Raw genomic sequence first — 22,059 nt, forward strand, 5'->3', positions numbered from 1 at the left:
GTGAGGGGAATAAACAGCTATTTGCCTTCAGTGGAAGTAGCATCAGTTTGACATATGACATTCAAATGATACGAGCTTTAAAAGTGTGGTTAAAGGACTGCTGTTTGACTTGGAACCTCGGGCCCGCCGAAGCGGCATCGCCGCCGTTTACCTTGGCTCTGGGGGGGATTCAATCACTGAGCTTAAAGATGAAAGATCAAAGTGTTTCTGCAAATCCAGCCCGCAGTATGTCGTGTGTCCAGCTGCTGGAGAACGTGTGCTGGAGTGAGGAGAGGGGTAAGATGGATCCTCCCCCTGCTGCGGCCTTTGGCTCTGGCGACGGCTGCTGCGCCCTCCCCCTGCTGCGGCCTTTGGCTCTGGCTGCTGTGGGCACACGTGGGACTGAGGAGACACAAGATGGGGGATGAAATCTGGGGAATGGGGTGAGAAAAAGGGTTATCCCCACCTGGTCTTTCCCACAGCACCCCTTTCTCCTGCCATTCTTTTCTTACTCCACATTGGTGGGTTCCTCTTCAAGGCTCTTTGCATTTTGCTTTGCAGGACACCAGCCTGCCCTGCACCATCTCCTGCTCTTTTTAGAGAAAAAAGCGCTGCCAAAACTTGCCTGCCTGTTTTAGGAGCCCTTGTTAGGCCCTTGTTACATCAGCCTGTCAGCTAACTACCAGCACTCATAACCCTTTGATAACCTACCTACTGAAGTGCTTTGGCTTGCAATCTTCACACTGAAACAAGAGCTCAGGACCAAAGTTGCTGGAGGAAAAAATCACTGCTTCCTGACCTTTGGGCAGACTCTGTGGGCTGATTATCTCATCGATTTTAACCGAATTGAGCATTCAATACGGGTGTCTGGAGGCCTGTCTCTCCTCAGCAGCGGGTACAGTACAGCACCAGCAGCAATAATACAGACAACCTCTATGCCAGCCAGGGTCAGGGGCAGGAGAGCTCCATGTTTCTTGTAAATTGTGGCAGGCATGATTAGTCCACCTGAGCCTGGCCCCAGGAGCACCAGGGCACACAGGGAGCCTGCAGTGAGAGCTCTTCAGAGAGGGAGCACCCTGTGAAGTGTAAATGGGTGCTCTTGCCCGGAAGGAGCCAAAATAACTGAAGTAGAAATGAGTGGGACCAGATTGGAGTGATGCCACTGAGGAGGGACTGTCCTTCCAGAAGGAGCTGTGTTGAGCTGACCCCTGTTTGCTCTGGGAAGCAGTGCTCTGCTGTAGGAGGGGATATGCAGAGCAGAGGAGTTCATGCTGAGGGCCCTCAGTCATCCTGGATGGTTTTTAGGGGGAGTGGAGAAGCAGTCAGCAGCTGGAGTATATTAGAGGAGCTCCTGAAGCCCTTCTGCTGTAGTGACCTCTGAAACAAAACCCATTTGCTCACTCTGAGACTTCACGGGAATCTGAATCAAAGCATGGCATAAGGTGGACACACATCAAATTTCACTATTGCCTAAGTGTAAATAATGTTTTAAAAAATTATAGGTGCAGGTAAACAGAGGCACAGGGCTGTGAAAGAGCACAGCTCCACTTCCCCTGGATATGGGGGAGTGGTTACCTCTGGAAATCAGACCAGAAAGGGTTGACACCAAACAGCTCCCAGACAGCTGCTCAGTCTGGAACAAACCCAAGAAACAGCATCCCAGGTACTGAACCTGCTGGAGAATTCAGCATCCAAGCATTTCCCCACTGCAAGATCTCACCCAAACCACTCCCCAAAGCCAAATCTGTTGGCAAACCTCCCTCTAGGACACTCGGGAACCCATATAGATATGTGCTTCCTGCTCTTAAGCACAACATTCAGCACAACAAAGATGAGAGGTGACAGAACTCCAGTTTTGTCCCTTGGCAGAGCCCCAGCAGGTGCTGGGGGATGAGGCAGTGCTGTGTCCACCTCTCTGCAGGTTCAGCAGCGTTCCCAGCCCAGCTCTGCTCCCTTGGCACAGGGTGCAGCAGATGAAGATGCCTTTGAACAGACATGAGAGGGGCTGGAACCCTTTGACACCTCCAAGTGAACTGTATATTTCCAAAATGTTAAGCAGCTTTGTGAGAGAGATTATCCTGAAGGATGTTTTCCTGTAGTGTTGACATTTCTGTGTGATTAATTCCAACATGGGCATGGGGTGAGGAGGCAAAACCCTTTTCTCACTGCCACTGGGCAAGCTCTGGCCTTTGCCCCAGCAAGATCATTAATTCATCCCTGTGACACTGCAGGTGACTTTGTCACCCTCATCTTCTTGGTCACTTCTCAAGGCAGAGGACTTTCTATGCCCCTTTTTATGAACTACTGTGATGGTACAGGCACTTTTCAGCTGTTTGTCCTCCAGGGGTCTGACTGCCTGTACATTTACTCCATGTGTGTCACCCTGCCTTGACTTTGGAAAAGAGGACAGCAGCAGCTGAAAACAAAGATAGATTGTCACTTTTGGACATTGGTGGCAGAAGGGAGTTGCAGGTGATGAGGGCAGAAGGGCAAGCCATGGCTGCCTGAGCTGCTGGGAATTTTCTGACCCTCTCACCCAGCTCATTGATGACTCTCTAGAGAAGCAGCCTCACTCCTCCTCTACACTTCCAGTCAAAGGTGTCTTGCACTGGGGAATTTAATTTACTGCAGAAAGGTTATTATATCCCTTCTGAGGTTTTCTACTCAATTCCTAAAAAATATAGAAAGTAAGTATGAAAAGAATATATAATAACATATGTATAATCTATCTCCCTCTATAAAAGAAGAATATAAAAGAAATATAAAAACTGCTATGTAGTGAATAAAATTCCTTTTGCAATAGGAATCACTTCATACCCTCCATGATTCTGCTCAGCTGTTCCTTTTGGGCTGCTGTACCTTCAGCTCTGCACGTCCAGGAGCAGCTCTTAGGATTTATGGAACCCACAGGGATTCATCCAGGATAAAAAAAGTTTTCATCACCTGGCCAAAGGCTTATGAGATCTACAGATGGAGTCACTTGTGTATGGAGAAAGCACAGCAGCAGAGACTGGCATCAGCTGGACACAAGAGGCAAGTGAACTTTTTATTGCAGTTAGTATTCCTGCAGCACTTTTTGGAGGAATAATATGAAATTCTAGAGTGAACAAAAATTACAAAGTTTGGCAAGATTTTGAAGCTTTCAATAGGCAAAGGCACCTTTCTTCCAGACAGGATTGTCCAGGACTTCTGAAGGCTCTCAGTGCTGCATCCTGCATAATTATTAATTTAGCTAAGTTGGTCTTACAGTGGCTTAATATAAATCAGACTAAAATGTGTCATGATAGCAGTATGGATGGTGTCTGTGTTGACAATCCCTCCCATGGCAGGTGGCTGCATGCCCATGATAAAATAAGCAAACAATCAAGAAACACATGTGGGACACTTCTCTCCCACTCTGCAAATCTCCAGTCCTTAGGGGACTGCTCTCTGGGCTCCTTCAGTTAACCCATGTGCACTTGGAATCACACAAAAGCCATCTAAAAGCATACCAAAATCTAAATAAATCAGCATCAGAAAATCTGCTGCAGGCATTTGGTCCTGTGACCATTTTAACACTTGTCAGGGTCATAGCACAGAGCTAAGGAAACGCCCTTGGACAACTCTGCATTCCCAGGAGAATAAAACCAGGAGACACACAGAATCACCCAGCAGGCAGAGGGAACAGGAGCAATGGCAGCATTACTTAACTATGTGCAATTTGCTCTCCCCATCTTGATTTAAATTACACTGCCAGAAGAGACTGACAGTGTCTGGAATCAAATTGCTTAGAAAAGTGCCTCTTCAGAAAGAGAGAAAAAAATGCCCAAATAACTGGAGTGCAAATGTCTTGCAAAATGCCTATTGTGATTGGGGACAGCAGGACCTGGGGCTCATGTTCATTAGAATAATGCTCATGTAATTGTGCTGGGCCAAACCCCCATGAAATAGGGGGGGGCTGCCCCCCTGACATTCCTACAGCTCACACATTAATCTGGTCTCCTCTCAAGAGCTGGAGGAGGCACCATTAAATAAAAGTCTCTTGCTCTGTTCCTGCTTCCTTCACTTCTTCAGGTCAGCCTGGGCTCTGGGGACCATCTTCAGGACAATGGGCTTCTTTGGCTGCATGAAACCTTTTGAATCCAGGACCAGTGGGATCTTGAGGAGGGAAAAACAACGAAACAGCCACATCAGCTGGGAGAAAGGACAGACAGGACAACAGGAGCCCTACAGCTCACACACATCCCAGCTACCACTTGTTTTCAATGCATTTCCCAGCTCACAGGTGTACTTACAGCAGGACCATCACTATTGCTCATGCAAAGCAGCCACCAGCAGGTGTTTAACAGCCCTCAGCTCTTGGATAAACTGGTCAGTGATCTCTGCCTTTCACATGGCATGGTACAAAGAGCTCAGTGCACTGATCAACAGGCTGCACATGGAGGGAAGAGCAGCCAAACCCCAGCCAGGGTTTGCTGCAGCTAAATGGGGCATGCAGTGCCATTTTGTTTAGTGCACAAGTGTGTCAGTACTAAGGGCAGCTAGATCACAATGGGAGCTGGAGGAGCAATAAGCTCTCCAGGAAGAGCAAAACTAAAATCGCTGCTCAGACCAAGTAGGAAAGCAAAAGCATCCTCAACACGAAAGGCTGGGAATCTCTTTAGAAACATTTAAAGCTGGTTTTAGAGGAATCATATTGCAGGGAGGGAAGTGTGTTTTAAGTCTTCCCCCACCAATGGATGCTGCTCATATCCCAGCTCCCTCTATCCCCAGCAGGACAAGGGTGGCACACCCCCAGCCCAACAGGCCACATTCACCCCCATACCCCAGTAAGCTTTGTTTCAGGAAATTTAAGCAATATGGCTTGGAGCCCAATGTGCCATCAGTGGAGCAGTGAGAGGAGGCTGCAGCTTCCATACACATGTTCCAAAGGGATGTTCCAGCATGAAATTTTCCCTCCCACTCTGATGTACATGACACCTTCTGTAGAAAAAAGGGCTGAAAGAGCCCCATAAACCTATGGGCACCAATAATACAATACATATTTAACTTGTCTCCTTTTAATTAAAGGCAGTTATAAAAAGAATCAATTTTATGGATTGCAGAGGACTAGAAAAATGTCATTAGACTTGGGGGAGGGTGGATAGGTCACTGCATTGTTAATGGACTATTACAGTCTTTCACCTCCAGGTTACCAGTTGAGCTGCAATCTGAATCTGCAGAGATTCCAGCTGAGCACCCGTGCCAAGTAATAATTTAATAAGGACTTTTCTGTTTCTTACAACAAACGTCCTTTGAGTGACTTGTTGCCCCCTCTGCTCTGATTTCCCAAGCTCTCCTCACCAACAGAATGTAATAATGGCCCAGCCTTTTGCAGCAGTGAGTGCAGGGAGCTGGGTCAGGCTGGGAACACTGTGGTGCTGCGTGCCTGAGGCACAGGAGCTGCTGTGCTCTCAGCAGGGCTGGACTGACACATCATTTCCAACAGCTCCTGCATTTATTTCATGTCAAACACTCCCACCCTGCAAGGCCCATCCCATCAGTGCTGTATGCAGCATTCACTGGGATCCTGGGTAAAACCAAAGCCTGGTGGGATCCTGCATAGCCCCAAAGAGGGAGAGGGTCACCAATTCAAACTTAACCCATATTGTGCTTGCTTGAAAACTGCTACCTTTCAGGGACTTCCCTGGGTCATAAGATATTAATTTTGGTGTCTTGGGATGTCCCACAGAGAATAGCCATGTTTGTGTTGCAAAACACAGCTTTGGCACGGGCTATGGGATATTCTCTTCCTCCCTCTGGAGCAGGGTCTTCCTAAGCTGGGTCAAACAGACCAACAGTGCACTGTGGGGGAGAGAGCACCCCACAATTTAGGTGCACCCAAAGAGAGGCACAGGACTTCAGGCACTTCAGCCTAAAACGTCCCACCAACATTAAATATGCTTCTGTAGAGGCTTTTTTAAAAAAGCATAAGTAACTTGTGGTGACCCCTTACAATTAAGGGAGAAGATTTAAATAGTTATACTCATGTGACAGTAGGACCATCTCAGAGGGAGTAAGGGGCAGACAATGAGAGACATCACCCCACATCCTCACCGGTGTGTCTTTGCAGGGTCTGAATGAGAAGTTCTGCAACAGGACAACCACAGCCACTTTCACAACAAGATGAGCAAACCTCATCCCTATGCAGTTCCTGGGGCCAGCCCCAAATGGCAGGAAGGTGTAGGGGTCAATACCCTCTTTGTTCTCTTTACTGAACCTGATTGTAACAAAAAAAAAACCCAAAAACAAGTTAGCAAGAGCCACTCTGTTGCAGGATGTGTTAGCTTCCAAAACTGAAGTAATGAGGGGTCTGGTAAGGGAAAAGCTTTTTGTGTTTCTGTGCATATTAGAAGCTAAGTCCCTTATTTCTGTCTCAATAGATATGTTATGCCTCTGCTTTCATCCCAATGCTCAGACTTGGTTGTGCAAATCCAGGTGCACTGGGTGTCCTGGGAATACCTGAAATACACTAATGGATTTCATAACTGTTCTTTTCTCAGAACTCTCTCTCAGCTCCAAAACTGAACCCAGATTTCAAACCCTAAACCACACAGGTCTACAGCTCCACAGCTTCCCTGTAGATCAAAGGACTGTGCAAACACAAAGATGTTCTCCCCCTGCGTGACTAAAGGCAGGGCTGCTTTTGAGACATGCCAGCCCCACTCCTTCCCTCATCATGAAAAACAGGGAAGAACAATCAGTTTCACAGACAAATTTGCCACTGAGCATTTTCAGTAATACTTCTTAGTGATCAGTTGGTTTTCATGTCAGAAAGCTTTTCATTCCCAGTGCACGAGGTACAAACCTCAGCTATGCTAAGTCAGAAGTGAAGTATCTCAGTAGTGAGACACCAGCACATCCCTCTGATGAACTCCCAGCAAGGCAAGTGAGCCCTAAAGAGCTCCTGTGCAGCTATCCATGCCAAGTTTGACAACTGGAATAAGGATGTGGCTACTGGAGCAACTGGTGTAGCCTGGCCTATTGCCAGAGCACTTGTATTTGGGTGTTTCCTTCTGAATCCAACACAAGGTGACCACAGGCTTCACAGGTGCTTCTGCCTGATACCACTGCCATGTTTTGTCTCTAAGGTCACAATGTTCCCACATCAGGATTAGTTTCCAGAGGTATTTCAGCTCTTGGTGCAAGGGCAGAGGTCTGGTCCTGCTCTCTCTGGACCAAGCATCAATGTCTTGGTGGCCACCTGAAGGTGACCAGGTTCATGGTATCCTAGGTCTGCCTTGGGCTATTGCATCATTTTGTAGGGTCTGACAGAGCGCCTAAGCAAAGATTGCTTCAGAGCTTGAGTTAAAAATTAAGTTTTATTTCCTACCCATCTTTGCCCTTCCACTGCTGATTTGCAGGGCATTGTGCCAGTCACCCAATGGCTCTTGCTTTAATATCTGGCCATAAACCCCTCAGTGTTACAGCTGCTGGGAGCTGCTCTCACTGTTGCTCCCTTCAATGCAGTTAATTAAATTCCATGCACAGTTTATGGATGTAGATCATAAAACTCCCCTCACGGTAATGCTGGGACTAGATGTCAGACAATGATAAATGCCTAATTTAAATGTTATAATCATGCATTCCCCACTTTTGCTGCCATTCCCACTCCCAGGGCTGAGGTTGAGCATGCAGCTATCCCCCCTGTGGCCCTCACCTCTCAGGCCTGAATTCGTCTGGCTCTGGCCAGTACTGCGGGTCGCGGTGCAGCACAAAGGCTGGGATCAGGACCACCATTCCCTCTGGAATAGTCACTCCATTGAGCTCCACAGTCTTCTTGCAGACCCTCTCGAGCCGGCCCCCGACGGGGTAGAGCCGGATGGATTCGTTCACCACCATATCCAAGTACTCCATCTGAGTGATGGCAGTGTACGTGGGAGTGGCCTGGGAGAGAATGGGAGGACTGAGAACACAGCACAGCAACTGCCACCCCTACAGCCCCCCAGTGCTTCCAGGGAAAGGGAATCTCAGTGCCAGCACCTCTGCCACTCTGTTTCCAACCTGGGTTTGCAAGGCAGGTGGGAACAAGCCCAGCACCTTCCCACCCTCCTTCACCTTGTTGGGCAGGTGTGCATCGACCTCGTCCTGGAGTCGCTGCTGCACGTCAGGGTGGGTGGCCAGGTTGTAGGCTACGTAGCTGAGGGTGGAGCTGGTGGTCTCATAACCAGCAAAGACAAAGATAAGAGCCTGGGCCAGAATCTCCTCATCACTTAATGCTGAAAAAAGGCATAGAAGCACATACAAGAAGCTGAAAATTACAGTAATTAACTCTTGGGAATTCAGGATCCCAGTCACCAGTCTAGGTAATGCTACTCCTAGCTACACAACATTTGGTAAAAGAAACATCCAGCTTACCCTCTGGTACCACAAAGGGGTGCAGGATGCAGTGCAGTGTGTCCTACAAATACCCTGTCCTGGCACCTCAAAGGTTTAAAAGCATTCTGCCTTGAGTTGACAGATCAGGACTATGCCTTGGCTGAGCCTTTATCTTCTTACACTTTACCTAGGATAGGGAACAGAGATGAGCTCACAGGTGAGCATACCTGGTTTGTGTGCTTGTCGATATACAGCCAACATTGCTGCCCATCAGAGACAACAAAGTAAGAAAATTCACTCTTTTTGTTCTTTGTTGCAAAAACACACCTCAGAAGTTATCCCAGGAAACGAGATACAATACAAATATGGCTGACCTGTGATAAATATCATTATGGCCCCACTACTAAGACCCTGAATCTTTCATGGGATTAACAGCTAAAATCCTCTCCCTGCTTCCCTTTTAAATGGATAAGGATCTACTGCTTTCTGCTGAGAGGAAGACACATCTCAAGACATACTTTTGTCCAAGTTGGTCTCAGCAGACTTGGAGCCATCATGTGAGTTCTGCGATTCAATCATGAGCTGCAGGAAATCCACCCTGTCCTGAGGAGAAACAGAGGCAGAGAAGATGTGGGTGGGGAGGAGGCAAACCTTGTCCAGCACAAGTCCCTTGCTGAGACACCTGCTCCACTCACAGCTCACAGGCAGAGAAGATGTGGGTGGGGAGGAGGCAAACCTTGTCCAGCACAAGTCCCTTTGCTCCACTCACAGCTCACGGCTTCAGTACATGATGAGGTCTGGACTACAGACCCTCCAGGAACACAGATACTTTCTCCACTTGGACCCCCAGGCAGGCTGTGGTTCCGGCCTTTCTCGGGTTTGGTGAGCTTGGAGAGCAGGTGACACACCACAGCTTCTGAAGATGCCACCAGATTCCTGCTGCACTCAGGACTTTTCCTGAAGAGGCCACCTAGGCTGACTCACCATGCTGCTGCCCTTTTCCCGTTCCTTCTTTATTTTTGTGAAGACATTCTTGAAGAACTCCATGACGTCTGAGGGTAACAGAGTCACCTTCATCTTTTCCAGCACAGGGGTAACAAAGGGGAACAACACTAAAAGGAAAGAAGAGACCAAACTTGAGCTCAAAGGGGCCCTGAGAAAATCAAAACTGGCCCGAAGCATAGAAAAGAGCAGTACATCTGGACCTCAACCCTTTTTGTTGCCTCCATCTCTTTTTACCTAACCATGATTGGGATGCAACAGCACTTGAGAACCTCCTCCACGTTACTTTATGACCACAATACCACACTAAGTGCAGCTCTCTGATAGAGCAGCTCTCCACCATCTCTGCAAACAGGGTCTCTCCTCATAGGAGGATGCTGCCAAGATCCACATGAGCTGTAAAAATCCTGGCTGTGGTTTCCTTGGGGAAGTATTTCTGCAGATCTGAGACTGTAAATCTAATCCTGCAAAGTGTTGAGCATCTCCCATATGGCAAAAAGGACTCAAAACTACTAAGGGAGCTTACAGAAAATGCAGCACCTTTGACATTGATTCAGGGCTATATGAGATGAGGTTTGTCATACCTAAGAGTAAGAAGAGAGGACTTAGGAAACTGAATTGGAGAAATTTCTTAATGTTGGCGACAAAAGGGTCATTGGGGTTGTTCATGGAGTCAACATTGACACTGAAAGAAGTGCTGGTCACCACATCCATGCTGTAAGCTCCAAAAATGCTGAGTAGAGAAGAAGAGAGAGTGAATGAGATGAACTGAACCACAGCAGTAAATAAGAGCCCATCTAGGAACAATCCCTGTGAGAAGGAATCTCTCTTAATGCACAATCCTAGCATAGTAGGTCTGTCCTGATCTGGCAGTAACCATCATTTTATTTTTGAAGTTTCCTCACTGCATTAATTCCCCCAACTTTTCTAAGCTTCAAAAACCTAAGCTGTAGTTGGAAAGCACTGCAGTCTCAGGTAACAATGACTACATTCTGATTTTCATCTGTAAAAGAGATTGCAAAAATGACACCCAAAAATACTGTATCTTGTGCAGCTTCTAGAAAAACTTTGGGAAATGCTTCCTATCTCAAAATGCATCCCCAGTAAAATGAAATGGGAAAAGAGCACAGCTCTGCCATTTGAGCAGAGCAGAGCACAGCAAGCCCACTGCTGAGGAACATGCCATGCCCATGACTGCTGTGGAGTTTGCTTCCATAGCTGACAAGGGATTCATGCTGCAGCATGGAAAAGGCTCTTCAGAACAGTCCCTTCCCCACACTGAATACAAACCCTTTCCTGTCAGCCCCACACAATTACTCACTCCTTTGCAGCCACAAACTCGTCATTAGCCACTTTCTTCTCAATGTTTTTCACTAATTTTTCACCATAGTGATTAATGATATGGAACATCTGAAATGCAAACCAAAGCAGAAAGCACTGTTGACTCTTTCCCTGCCACCAAACAAGGCTGGGCCACACTGCCATCTGCCACTTGCCATTTTACACATCTGGCTTGGGGAGGAAGGGCAAGCAAGGGGAAGGTCTCATTTCCAGGCCTCAGTCACTGCTTTCTCTCATCTTAACAACCTGTCCAGAGAGCTCATCTGACTAGGACTGAGCAAGGTTCTCCTTCAAAAATCCACACACAGCTCCCACTCCAGCTTAGCATCCACTCCAGCTGGGATGAACATGGCTCCTGGGTGCATGGAAAATGGACAAGCCTGGTGTGAGTGATGTGTTTAGCAGGATGAACATACAGGCCACAGGACCAACAGCCTCAGCTTGCAATGCCTCGTGTGCTGTTTCATCCCCCACCCCCTTCTCCTGACTCCCTCCCTGGGATGGCAGCCAGACACTGCATTGCTGAATGGTACCAACAATGCAGGTGCTCATGGATGTGGTCCTGGCAAACAGGGTGACTTCCCCATTTGAGGGAAAAGTCTGCACTCAGAAACAGCTCAGTTCTCCTCCAGCTATGGATGCAAAGTACCAGTGGCCTGTGCTTTACCTCCTTCAGCTTCCCACTGGTGAAGGTTGGAGACAGCACGGTACGAATCCTTTTCCACTGCTCATCTTCAGCCACGTTGAGGGCTGACCCCAGGATCCCATTCAGACGAAAGTTCTGCACAGGGGAACAGGAGAGGTGAAGGTTTACAGCCCCCTTCCATGCGACAGAAATGCAAAGAAAAGCCTTCCACTGAGTGTTGACTCAGCCCCTGAAGTCATGTCAGCTCTACCTCAACCAGCAAACAACAAAAAGGGAAACAAAAGTCTAAGAGTCATAAATAACATCAGCCCCTAGGGCACATCCAGGCTGATGGCCCAATGTCCCAGCCAGAGTGGCCCCTACACCTCCCCAGCAGAGTCTTGATGTTGGTACCATCAATAAACTGGAGCACATCAGAGAGCAAGTACTTGCTGAAGGGCTCAGAGGAAAATAGAAACTAAGAAGAAACTCCTTCTTTCTTGCTGCATGTGCCCTATACTGGACAGCAAAGCACAGGACTAGGTACTTACCCGGCGATTAGTAAAAATGCTGTAGCACTCTTTCACCAGGATGTTTTTGATGAGGATGGGGTCCAAAACAGCCAGCACAGGCTGCCTGCCATCATAAATCCTAAGCCAACAGAAACCCTCAGTCAGTCCATCCTTCATGGTCAGCTGGAGCAAAAGCAGCCTGCTCTACCCATGGCCAGAGCCATGGCACAAAGGGTTTGGGCCCTCTGACAGAACAGTTGGAAGGATGAGGTTGGAACTTGTTTATTATGTAGTGAAAGAGGAGAAAGGGAACTACAGTGACAAACATGGGCAGCACGAGCATTTCTAGCAATTGTCTGTGGTACTGAAGAGTTGCCAAAGCTGTGTGGATTTAGATAAAAGGCAGCTTTTTGCCACAATGTTGATCCCCTGCTCTTGGCTGTCTGAGCTGTTTCCACTACTGATGGCTGGAGACAAGAAATCCACACCAAACAATCTACCTGGGGAGTAAAGAGATTTCCTGCCTGGCCTACAAGGCACTGAGAGGTGAAAACCTCATCTGTCTCTTCCATTTTCCAATCAACAGAGACAGAAAAACTTAAAAGCCATGGTGTGGGCTAAAGGGCAGGGAGCCCTGGGCCACAGCTGAGGGAAGCTGCCATCTTCAAGAAGCTTGCAAACATTTAATCTTTTGAAAAAATGCACCAGGTTTCATGAAGCCTCCCAGGATTTTTTTTGCAGAGCAATTTTGTTTTGGTTTGAGAGGTTCTCAGTGGAAGCATGATAAGAGGCCCCTGCATAAAACAAGCACTGTGCAGGGAGCAGGGAGGCAGGTTGAAAGGTAGCTTGTGCCCCAGCTCTGGGAGAAGCAGGGAGCAAGATGAAAAACACCGTGGCAGCCTGCAGCTTGCTTTCTGCTCCAGACACAGAAGAGCAGCTTCAAAGGCAGGAGGCTCAGTTTGACACCAAGCAGTGGAGGTGATTTTCAAAGCTTATGCAAAGAAATGACCCCATAAACTGGCCATCACCATCCCAGCCCCACACCACACTGAAATCCCAGCAGGAGAAAGCCTTGTAGAGATGGGTGGAGACTTTCCCAGCGCTAATCCTTGATTATCCCAGGCTGTCACTGCTGGAATTACAGTACTGAGGAATATAACATCAATGTAACTTTTCCCATTCTATTCTGGGGCTGTGGAGCACCCCAAACTGGTAGTTTTGTTCTGTAGAAACTCACCCCCAGATTTTTCCATACTTTTCAAAGCATTTCTGATCAAAATCGCGGACTCCCTGGAAAAGAAGAAAGGACAAATGAACAGGTTGCTGCTGAAAAGTGATCAAAGCAGGCCACAGCTGTCAGCACACAGCTGCATCTCACAGCCCCATTGTAAGTGGCAGAGGTTGAGGCTGGGAGGTGCATGGTCTTCTTAAGCATCATGTAGATGCTTAGGGGACATTTGCATTGGAGAGAAAAAAGAGAGCAGAGATTGAAAAAATAAAAAGGCACTTTCAAATTCCACCAGCCAACACGATCTAAAAATATAATGAAGACAAGGTATGACAGGGTACAAAGTTTTAGTGAGCAGAGTTAGGAGGCAGAACTGGATCCCAGGGTGTCCTTTCACCTTCTGCTCAACAAGTTAGAGCTGCTGCTGTCTCTTCCTCATACGATCTTCCTCTGTAACTGAACACAGATTTTTATTTTGTTTCCATCAGGTTTTAACTGATGTTACATGTAACAATGAAACTTACGAGACACATAAGGGTCACTAAACCATTAGTAAGAGCAACACAATTGATGTGAACCCAGCAACTACAAGTAAAACACCTCTTTTATTGAAGCCAATACACTTATTCTGCATTTGCAATCAGTTACCTGTGATCAGCTACTGCCTTGCTATTTGATGATGTTTGGTAGCTTGATAATGTTTGAGTTTTATTTAAAAATGTATTTGTCTGGCTTAGTCTCAGGCTGCCCCACAAGTAAGTGGTTGGATGAAGCATTTCTGGGGCTAATTCAGCCTCTTCATGTTGGTGATAAGAAGGGCAAAGAAACATCCAGATCCCAGAAAACAGCAAGTCTTAGGAATCTCTCCAATACTTTTTTTTGTTTCCAACAGAACTTCAGTTGCTCGAGAGTGGGTAGAAACACAGGGAGAAACAAAAAAATTAAATTACAAAGCAGTTTCAAAATACAGCACGAAAAGTTCAGGTCAGCCTGAACTTTTACATTCTCCGTGTGCCCAAAGAGCTTCCTACCAAAAAGTAGGATTTTCATCTGACTGAATCAAGGAAAAAAGAAAGATGCTCAAAGAATGGGGAAAACAGCCCCAGCCACAAGAAGGATCTAAGACACTACAGAGCAGCAGCTGCTGGTACTCACATGCCGGTACTCCAGGAAAGTTCCCACAAAGGGCAGAGGCCGTGGGCCAGGAATGCCCAGCTTCTTGAAGGTCCGGTAGGGCCATATCCCATAGCTGCCAACAAAGAGCACATGAGAAGCTCTTAAGCAATAAAAAGAGAATATCCTTCTTCCTGAGCACAGGGAACTGATCAAATAACTGGTTTCTGTCACTTAGGGAAAGCTGACATTGTGGACCAGCAGCAGCCCTGCTGAGGAGACTCTTTGCAATAAATGCCGGATGACTTGGGGTAGGTTTGATGGAAGACAAGGGCTGAAAGGAGCTGCAGCCCAGCCTAAGCAAACCAGGACAACTTAGGGCTTTACTCAGGGCCTCGTTTAGCTGCCCAGCTCAGACAAGTGTGGCTCAGGTGACTCAGGAGAGATCGTGGAGCGACTGAGTTCTGAAGTTGAGGCGTGCCCTTGTGTTTGTCTTTGCAAAGACCTCCTGCGATGCTCAGGTGGCCGCGCTACAGCGGCACGGCAGGGACATAAATTACCACAGCAAAATTAAGTTTTTGCCTGTATAGCTCATTACAGCTCCCCTGAGCCATATAAGCCGAATTTTTGCCAACAGAACTATTTAATCGGGGGGGTTCTGCTGGCAGCAGTTCCGGCATCGCCCTGCGCTGCTCCCAGCTGGCACAGCCCAAGGACGCCACGGGCGCTGCTGTCTTTAAACAACCGGAAGTTCCGAACTGGGAAAAGTTAAAACAAATCAAGTATTTCCTTTAATTTCCCTCCCCGCCGAGCCCAGCTCGCTCCTTCCCGCTGGCAGCGGGGCCCCGCAGCCGCCCTGAGCAGCCCTGGCTGTGCCCTGAGGGCAGCGCGGGGGCCCCGGGTGCTTTCAGCGCTGATTCACTCGAACCCCACTGGCACCGGGCTCTTCTCCCGGGGAGCGGCCTCTACTTACAGGGCCACGAGGCACAGGAGGGCGACGAGGAGCAGCCAGGTGACGGGGGAGAGGCTGGGCAGGAGCTGCATGGTGCCCGCCGTCCGCCCACTTCTGCCACTGCCGCGCCCCGGCCCCGGCCTGTGCCCGTGCCCGCCATCACGTGAGGGAGGCGGCGCTTCCCCGCCCGCTCGGTGCCTCAGGGCCGGGCCCCGGGCGCGTCCCCCGGGAGCGGGGTTCTCCAGGATCGAGGTGTCGGTCCCCGCTCCCCTGGGGCTGGAAACTGCTGAAAGGGCGTGCTGCCTCTGGAGGGACAAGGAGCTGCTCCTGTGCCCTGTCTGTCGCAGCTCCGGGGGTGTCTGTGCAGACGCACCTTCCCTTGTGCCTGCTCTGCCACCTCCATGTGTCATGCCCTGTATCTCCTGTTGAGGGTCCAGGAGGGAACGGGCTGGAGGAGACAGACCTGCGGCAGACACCTGCCCAGGCTGAAATGCAGATCCTCTGAAGGATGCAGTCCTGTGGCAGCATAATTTGTAGTCTCACCTTCTGCCTGTGTGGGTGACCTGCCAGCCCCAGGGAGCCACCGGGGCAGGGCCGTGAGGGCAGGAGGTGCTGCGGGCCCGGCGATCCCACAGTCGGTGCCCACACCTCCAGCACTCCCCAGCCTCATCACCTGGGGATGGATTCCCTCATTCCCTCTGCCCCGGGCGTTCTCTCTGCTCTCAGGTTGCACAAGATGATGACATTTGGCTTTAGGCAGCTCACTTTCCCCCTCAGGCACAGACACTGGGCTGGCTGCTTTCTGTCAGAGAAATGGGAAGTGCATTAGGTGTATGGGGATACAGTGGAGCCTCTGGCCAGTGTAGCTCCAGCGTATGCAAACACACCGTGCTGGTGGGTGTAGGTGGGTCAGGATGTGGTGTCCTTTGTCCCCATCACACTGGGAAGGGCCACAAATCTCTTACTCTGTCCGGTTCAGCACCGTCCCCTTCTCCGTGTTTCCTGGAGACATCACAAGGACCCTACATCACACTCACCTGCATCGGACATTACTCCCCTGCCTTTGGCATACTCAGCCTTAAGGAAACCCAAGTGCTTCTGCAATTACCTGCCAGTCAGATCTCACGTGGCTCTGCCTGCAGGCCAGCAGTGGATTTTGCCTCTGCCCAAACATTTATTTTGCCTCATAACACACATGCAGCATGTGCTGAGCTGCCAGTGGGTCCAGCATGACCCCCACACCTAGATGGAAGAGCTGAGCAGCAGCACTGCTAGTTTTGGTAGGTCAGTGTCTCAGACATCTCCAGCATTGCACAGCCACGATGTGCTCAATGATTCACATAATCACTGGCTGGCAGTAATCAATTAACCATTTTATGAAGGCACATCCCTGATTCCTGCTTCTCCAGGCTGCTCTGAAGAGCTGAGCTATAGCAGTATGCTGTGACAGGAACTTTATTCTCCATTTTATGGGATCTGCCCCTTTTAAGACACCTTGAAGCAACTGTACTCAGGGAGTTATCCTTTCTCTTGCATCCAAAGGCTGCTTCTTCTCCTTGAGAGGTCCCATACCAGAAGGACATAAAGAACAGCAGTGAAAGACAGGAGGAGAAAACAGGTGCTGGAGCAGTAACTCCCAGGCTGGGATTAGATACATTTCTTCCCTCACACAAACCCTTTGATTTTCCAATAATTTTTAACAGCTGTTGTGATTTCTCAGTAGGAAGTGGGTTTGTGGTTCAGTATTTTCTCCTCTCTCACACAAACTGAAGCAAGGAAAGACTTCAGAGGAAAATAAGAATGTTAGCTAGCCCCCAAAATATGTAAATAAACTGTGCAGCATCTTTGCATACAAGGAAATTACTAATTTGTCCAAAACAAATTAGTAATTAGACTTTGGGGTTGTTTTTTTTTGTTTTCTTTTTTTTTTCCAGGTCTCTTGAAGTGCTGTGTCTCTCCAGCTCTCCAGATCTGGGAAAATCATAGTTGATAAAATGTCCACCTCCCAGTCAAAATTGCTGCCATGACTCAGAGCTGCAGGTGGGGCCATTCTGAACACTTGCTGACAGATAATTTTATACAAATTGCATGTATTAAAGTGATGCTTTTATCCTTACACAGCTCTTTAGACCAAATGTGGTGGTATACTCTGTACTTACTGAGACTATTTTTCTAACTTGAATATCACTGAAATGGCACCCAGGAGGAATCAAGCAGAGGGAAAAGCTCTCCAGATCATTTTTCTTGTAAGATTTAAAGGGGTTTAGCATTGTGGGCAAGCAAATTGCATAACAGGACTGCAGGGGAGGGGCTGCTGTCTAAGAGAAGGGAAGAAAATTGCCCATTGTTTGGGCCACACAACTCTTGTCTGTCCAAGGCTGGTGATCCAGCGAAAACATCTTGTGCTAAGAAAGGGGGAGTGATGAGTGCTCCCCACTGCACTCATGCAGCAGATGTGCCAAAACAAGTGAAAAGTAACAGCAGCAGCCTGCAAGTTGACATCACCTTCTAATTCACCTCTTTCACAAAAATGTCACTTCCCCCCCACCCCTTCCATTTCAGGTAATAACTGATTAAAAGGAGGTGTCTCCAAGAGAGCTGCTAAACCCCGTTGGTAGGAGCCACATCAATGCCAGTGACCTCTCTGATGTGCTGCTCTATGTGGTTATATATTACAGTGCAGAGCTGGTTCACAGCCCTTGTGATGTTTCCAGGGTTAGAGACCTGCACCTATGAAGGACCCAGAGTGGTCCAAAAGGAATGTCCTCCTGTGGGTCATGAGCACAGAGGCTCAGCCTCTCTGACATCGCCCTTCTTACTGACTCCAACACACTGGCACTGCTTTCCCCATTAATAACAAATCCCAAGGGCTCTAAAAAGGCTTGCTGGAGCCCTGGGGATGCACACAGTGCTATTTAAAGATTATTTATTCTTATGCCCTGGGGAGAGGAGGAATAACTGAGTGTGACCCTCTTCCCCCATGGTCTGCGATGGTCCTGGGCAGCACTGAAGCCACGGCCCTGCCCTCCACGTGATCCCTCACACTGTAGTGGTTCCTGGAATGTTTGTTTTTGCTGTGCCAGCCAGGCAACAATCCCAGCTTAATATTAACTCACACGTTATCTACCGCACCTCTTTGCAATGGCAGAGTGCTTTCATGCCCTGGCTACCCTTCCTGTGTTTGTGTCAGTCACCCTGGAGCACAGAGCCCTTCTGCTGTGCCGACACGCTGCACTCCTCAGAGCCGGGGGGGAGCAGGTGGCCAAGGAACTGAGATACCTGGGGATTCAAAAGCTGATGGTCACCATGGCTAACACAAACGCAAGGAGACATGAATTGTGATAACTGGCTGTAGTCACCAGTAAAATGGGACAATGCGATTTAGATCAACTGGAAAAGCAGTGACTGAACTGCTGGGGCACAGAGGATGGTGTTAAAACTCATGCAGAACTTCAGTTTCTAAAAGCTCAGAGAGAGAGTGAGACAAACATTTTAACTATAGGGTCCCTGAAGGAGAGATGATTTTACGATTGTCTCCCTGGCGGGACTGAACGAGGCCAAGAGGAGAGGAGTCCTGCAAGAGTACAGAGCACTGGAGGATGGCCATCCCCAGGGGAGATGCTCCCTTGCATCTCAGGCTCTCTGTTAGAGAGAATGAGATGTTATCTTGCAAACAAGATAATGCTTATTATCTATTTGCAAGATAATGTCTCATTAGCTGCTGTGTTACAGACCTAAAGGTTTTCCTTTCCTCCACATGCTATGGGAAAGTCGTGTTAGAACACACACAGTCTAACAGCCATAGCAAAATGTCAGCCCCATTAATAACCAGGCTTTTGTTCACTGACTGTCCCATCATTAACAATTCCTTTCTTATTTTCCTCTCATCCCACAAACAGCATCATGAGCTGTTTATTCCTGGCTCTTCCTTACAAACCTTGCTCTCAAATGAGCCTCTTGAAAGGACTAAATGGGAAAGCACCAGATGTATGACATCCTCAAAGAGCTCCAGCAGCCAGGGGAGGACCAAGGGCTGGCACCAGCTTCTGCCTTCCCTCTCACCAAGTCCAAAACCACACAGTGCTTCATGCCTGGGTATTTCTGAGACCTCTGCAGAGCAAAAAGACCACGCCGTTCCTTTCATCCAGCAATGCTGCTGAATGCTCCTGAAGCGTCGACAGCTGAAACCCATCTCCCTTTCACTCCTCTATAATTTCTGAGCAAGGATGGAAAATTATAAGCCACAGCCAGTGTTAAAGTGTAAAACCAATTCTGGAAAGCACGGCGGGGGCAGTGCTGTGTGCACTCCCCACTCATGCTTGGACACCAGCTCCTCCAAGGACAACTTCTCCTTTGCCTGTCTCACATTGTACCAGGCAACAACTCTGGCTTTTCAGACCTCCCAGCTGGTAGCTCAGTCTCACTGCATGAAGCAGCCAGTGCTTTTCAGAAAGCGTCATTGCACCACTTGCAATGACCTCAATTTCTGCTGAGCTGCCTCCAAAGCAGAAGTCAAGCCAGAAAAGACAAAAATAATGACATGACCCTGAAAGCATCATCTCCAAACACATGACATGCAGCCCTTTCTACCACCATCCCCTTACCTCCAAACCCACCATATCTCATGAGGACACACAAGAGAAACAATCCACTGTTCTGGAATCTATTTTGGAGTCAGGATCTCTGTTCAGCCAGACCTAGCACTCAGAGCCACATCGCTGCCCAAGGGCAGAGTTTGGTCCATTGTTTCTGTCTCCAGTGCCTGGGTTCTGGATGTTTTTTCTGGACACATTCTGGGTATGCACTCAGGGCAGGGATGAAGCTGTTTGGCTCCTGAGTCATTTGGCATTGTGGACTCCCTATCAGCAGCTGCTGGATGTGAGCCATCCCCAACATGTTCAGGCACAGTCCTTGAGAATCCAAGCAGGTATGGCTGGAGGCTTATCATTCAACCTCACAGGATTTCTCTATTGCAGCTAAAGCTAAGCATTTGGCTGGTTGGATTAACCCTTGCTGGCTTTGTGAAATAGGCTTCATTGAAAACAAGCATCTTTCTCTCACCTTTTAATTTCTTCTGTGGTGTGGAGACAGCTATGGATCAATGAAAGTGTCCTCATCGATCACCCTGGATGTTTTTTGTTGGACAGAGAATTGAAATACTGAATCCTTCCTCTGCCAGTCCTCCCCATGGTGGCGGATGAAACATTTCCCAATTTCCATCAGGTTTTGTGAGGTTTAATCCCAGAGGATACAGCCTCCCAGCAGACTAAGTCAGTCTCATAAATACAGCTGAAAATTGACCCTTGTTTATCCCAGTTTTCCCACCATCAGCATCTTTGATGACTCCCATTGTCCTTCTCCTCCCCTGCCCCCCACCTCTGGGGTTCATACCAATCAGATGTGCTTGTACATACATAAAAATAATTCAAGATTGAAAAAAGTTTGTATTTAAAAGTTGAGCCTTGTACTGTTGGAATTAGACTCTAATTAGGTCAGTTGTGTTCCCCTGGTAGGGTAAGAATGATAGTGTCGGAAAACAGACAATTTATAAAGACCCAAAAATAACTTATCCATGCTGTTTTGTAAGAAAGATGTGTTTTCTTCGCCCTGTGCTGAGGACATTGCAGTCAAGGCCACTTGGGCACACTGATAGCAGCCACACAGACTGCAGCTTGGTCCCACAGGCAAAGCTGGCCTGTGCCTCAATTTTCTCCTACCACAGGTGGGATATTCATCCTTCCCAATTTGGCAGGGCTGTGCTGAGGTCACCTGTGTTTGTCAGGCATTTTGTTACTCTTGGCACGAGGCCCCAGGTTATATTACACAGGCTCTTTTTCCCAAGTTGCCTTTTAGCCTTATCTACACCTTCTGTGAAATGCACAAAGGGCACAAACTCAGATGAAGGAGGCTCAGGGTAAAGAACAAGTCCTTGCAGCTGCTTTCTAGGGTGTGTGTCATCAGCACAAAGGGTGCACAGAACCCCTTGGAAATTGCACAAAGCAGGAATTACCTTTGAGTGACACCATGGGTGTTGGTCCCTTCTTCCTCTGAACACATTTTTGTCACACAACCATGGTTTGCAGCTTCCTTGTTCCTCCACAGGCAGGTGCTGATCCTCTGATTCCACAAGACTTCACAGGTTTCAGCGCGGCTGACAAATCTGCCTTGTAAAGCCTCAAAGAATGACTTCACACATCAGCCTCGTCTGATTTAGGATTACCCTAACTCGTTAACAAACGGTGATGAACGTGCCAATTGCCTACTTCATGAAGGTTTCTACCAGGCTGGGAAGTCAGCGGCCACACCGCCTTGGCTTGGAGGGACGTGCCAGGCATTTCTAAGTAAACAAGACAGCAAAGCTAAAGAACTCCTGGAGCACCATGGAAGTGAACAAAAACCCAACAAAAAACATGTGTTCACATAAAGTTCCTTTTGATTTTATGGGAAATGCAGGTTTGAAATGAAAATAATTAGTGAGGCAAGAGGAGGAGAGGAAAAATAATAAAAACAAGAGGCAGGCATACAAAATAAAAAACAGAAAAGAAAAGGAGCGAAGAGAAAAATAAATAACGCTGGAGCAAAAACGCAGAGGGAAAAAGAGGGAACAAAAGAGACAAATGGCAGGAAAAGGATCAGGAATGAAAGCCCAGATTACTCGATTCAGTCAAGCCACTGCTTGTGCTGTTCAGGGCAGGGCGGGAAGCCAATCTGTTTTCTCTGGTATTGTTTAGGCTACGAATACCGTGGCAGATTTCCCATCCACTCCCATGTTTATGTCCGTGCTCCAATCCTAGCCACAAAAACGTGTGGGGGAAACACATCCCGAGAGGAGTAAGGGCTGGAAGCTGGAGGATGATACACTTTGGAGCCAAATAGCCTCAAAAAAGCACTTCTGCACCTTATGGCAATTTTGCAGGATAATGTCTCGTTCACGAGATGCTGTGGCGGGAGGATTTTCATCTTCGAAATG

The 22,059-nt window shown here is 48.1% G+C and overlaps 1 protein-coding gene across 1 annotated transcript; it reads right to left on the reverse strand.

The window, feature by feature from the left end:
* Positions 1-2,995: 2,995 nt before the first annotated feature.
* Positions 2,996-15,239, reverse strand: LOC120513276 (cytochrome P450 3A29-like). The gene is made up of 13 exons (XM_039732517.1): positions 15,111-15,239; positions 14,180-14,273; positions 13,034-13,086; positions 11,836-11,935; positions 11,327-11,440; positions 10,640-10,728; positions 9,903-10,051; positions 9,301-9,428; positions 8,835-8,919; positions 8,056-8,216; positions 7,658-7,884; positions 6,055-6,217; positions 2,996-4,116 (listed from the first exon to the last, which is right to left on the reverse strand). Exons 1-13 carry the CDS (start codon positions 15,179-15,181, stop codon positions 4,021-4,023), a joined length of 1,530 nt encoding a protein of 509 aa, XP_039588451.1. The 5' UTR covers positions 15,182-15,239; the 3' UTR covers positions 2,996-4,020.
* Positions 15,240-22,059: the final 6,820 nt, after the last annotated feature.

The sequence above is a fragment of the Passer montanus genome, unplaced genomic scaffold, assembly GCF_014805655.1.
Source record: "Passer montanus isolate IOZ18808 unplaced genomic scaffold, ASM1480565v1 scaffold8, whole genome shotgun sequence".
NCBI classification, from domain to species: domain Eukaryota; kingdom Metazoa; phylum Chordata; class Aves; order Passeriformes; family Passeridae; genus Passer; species Passer montanus.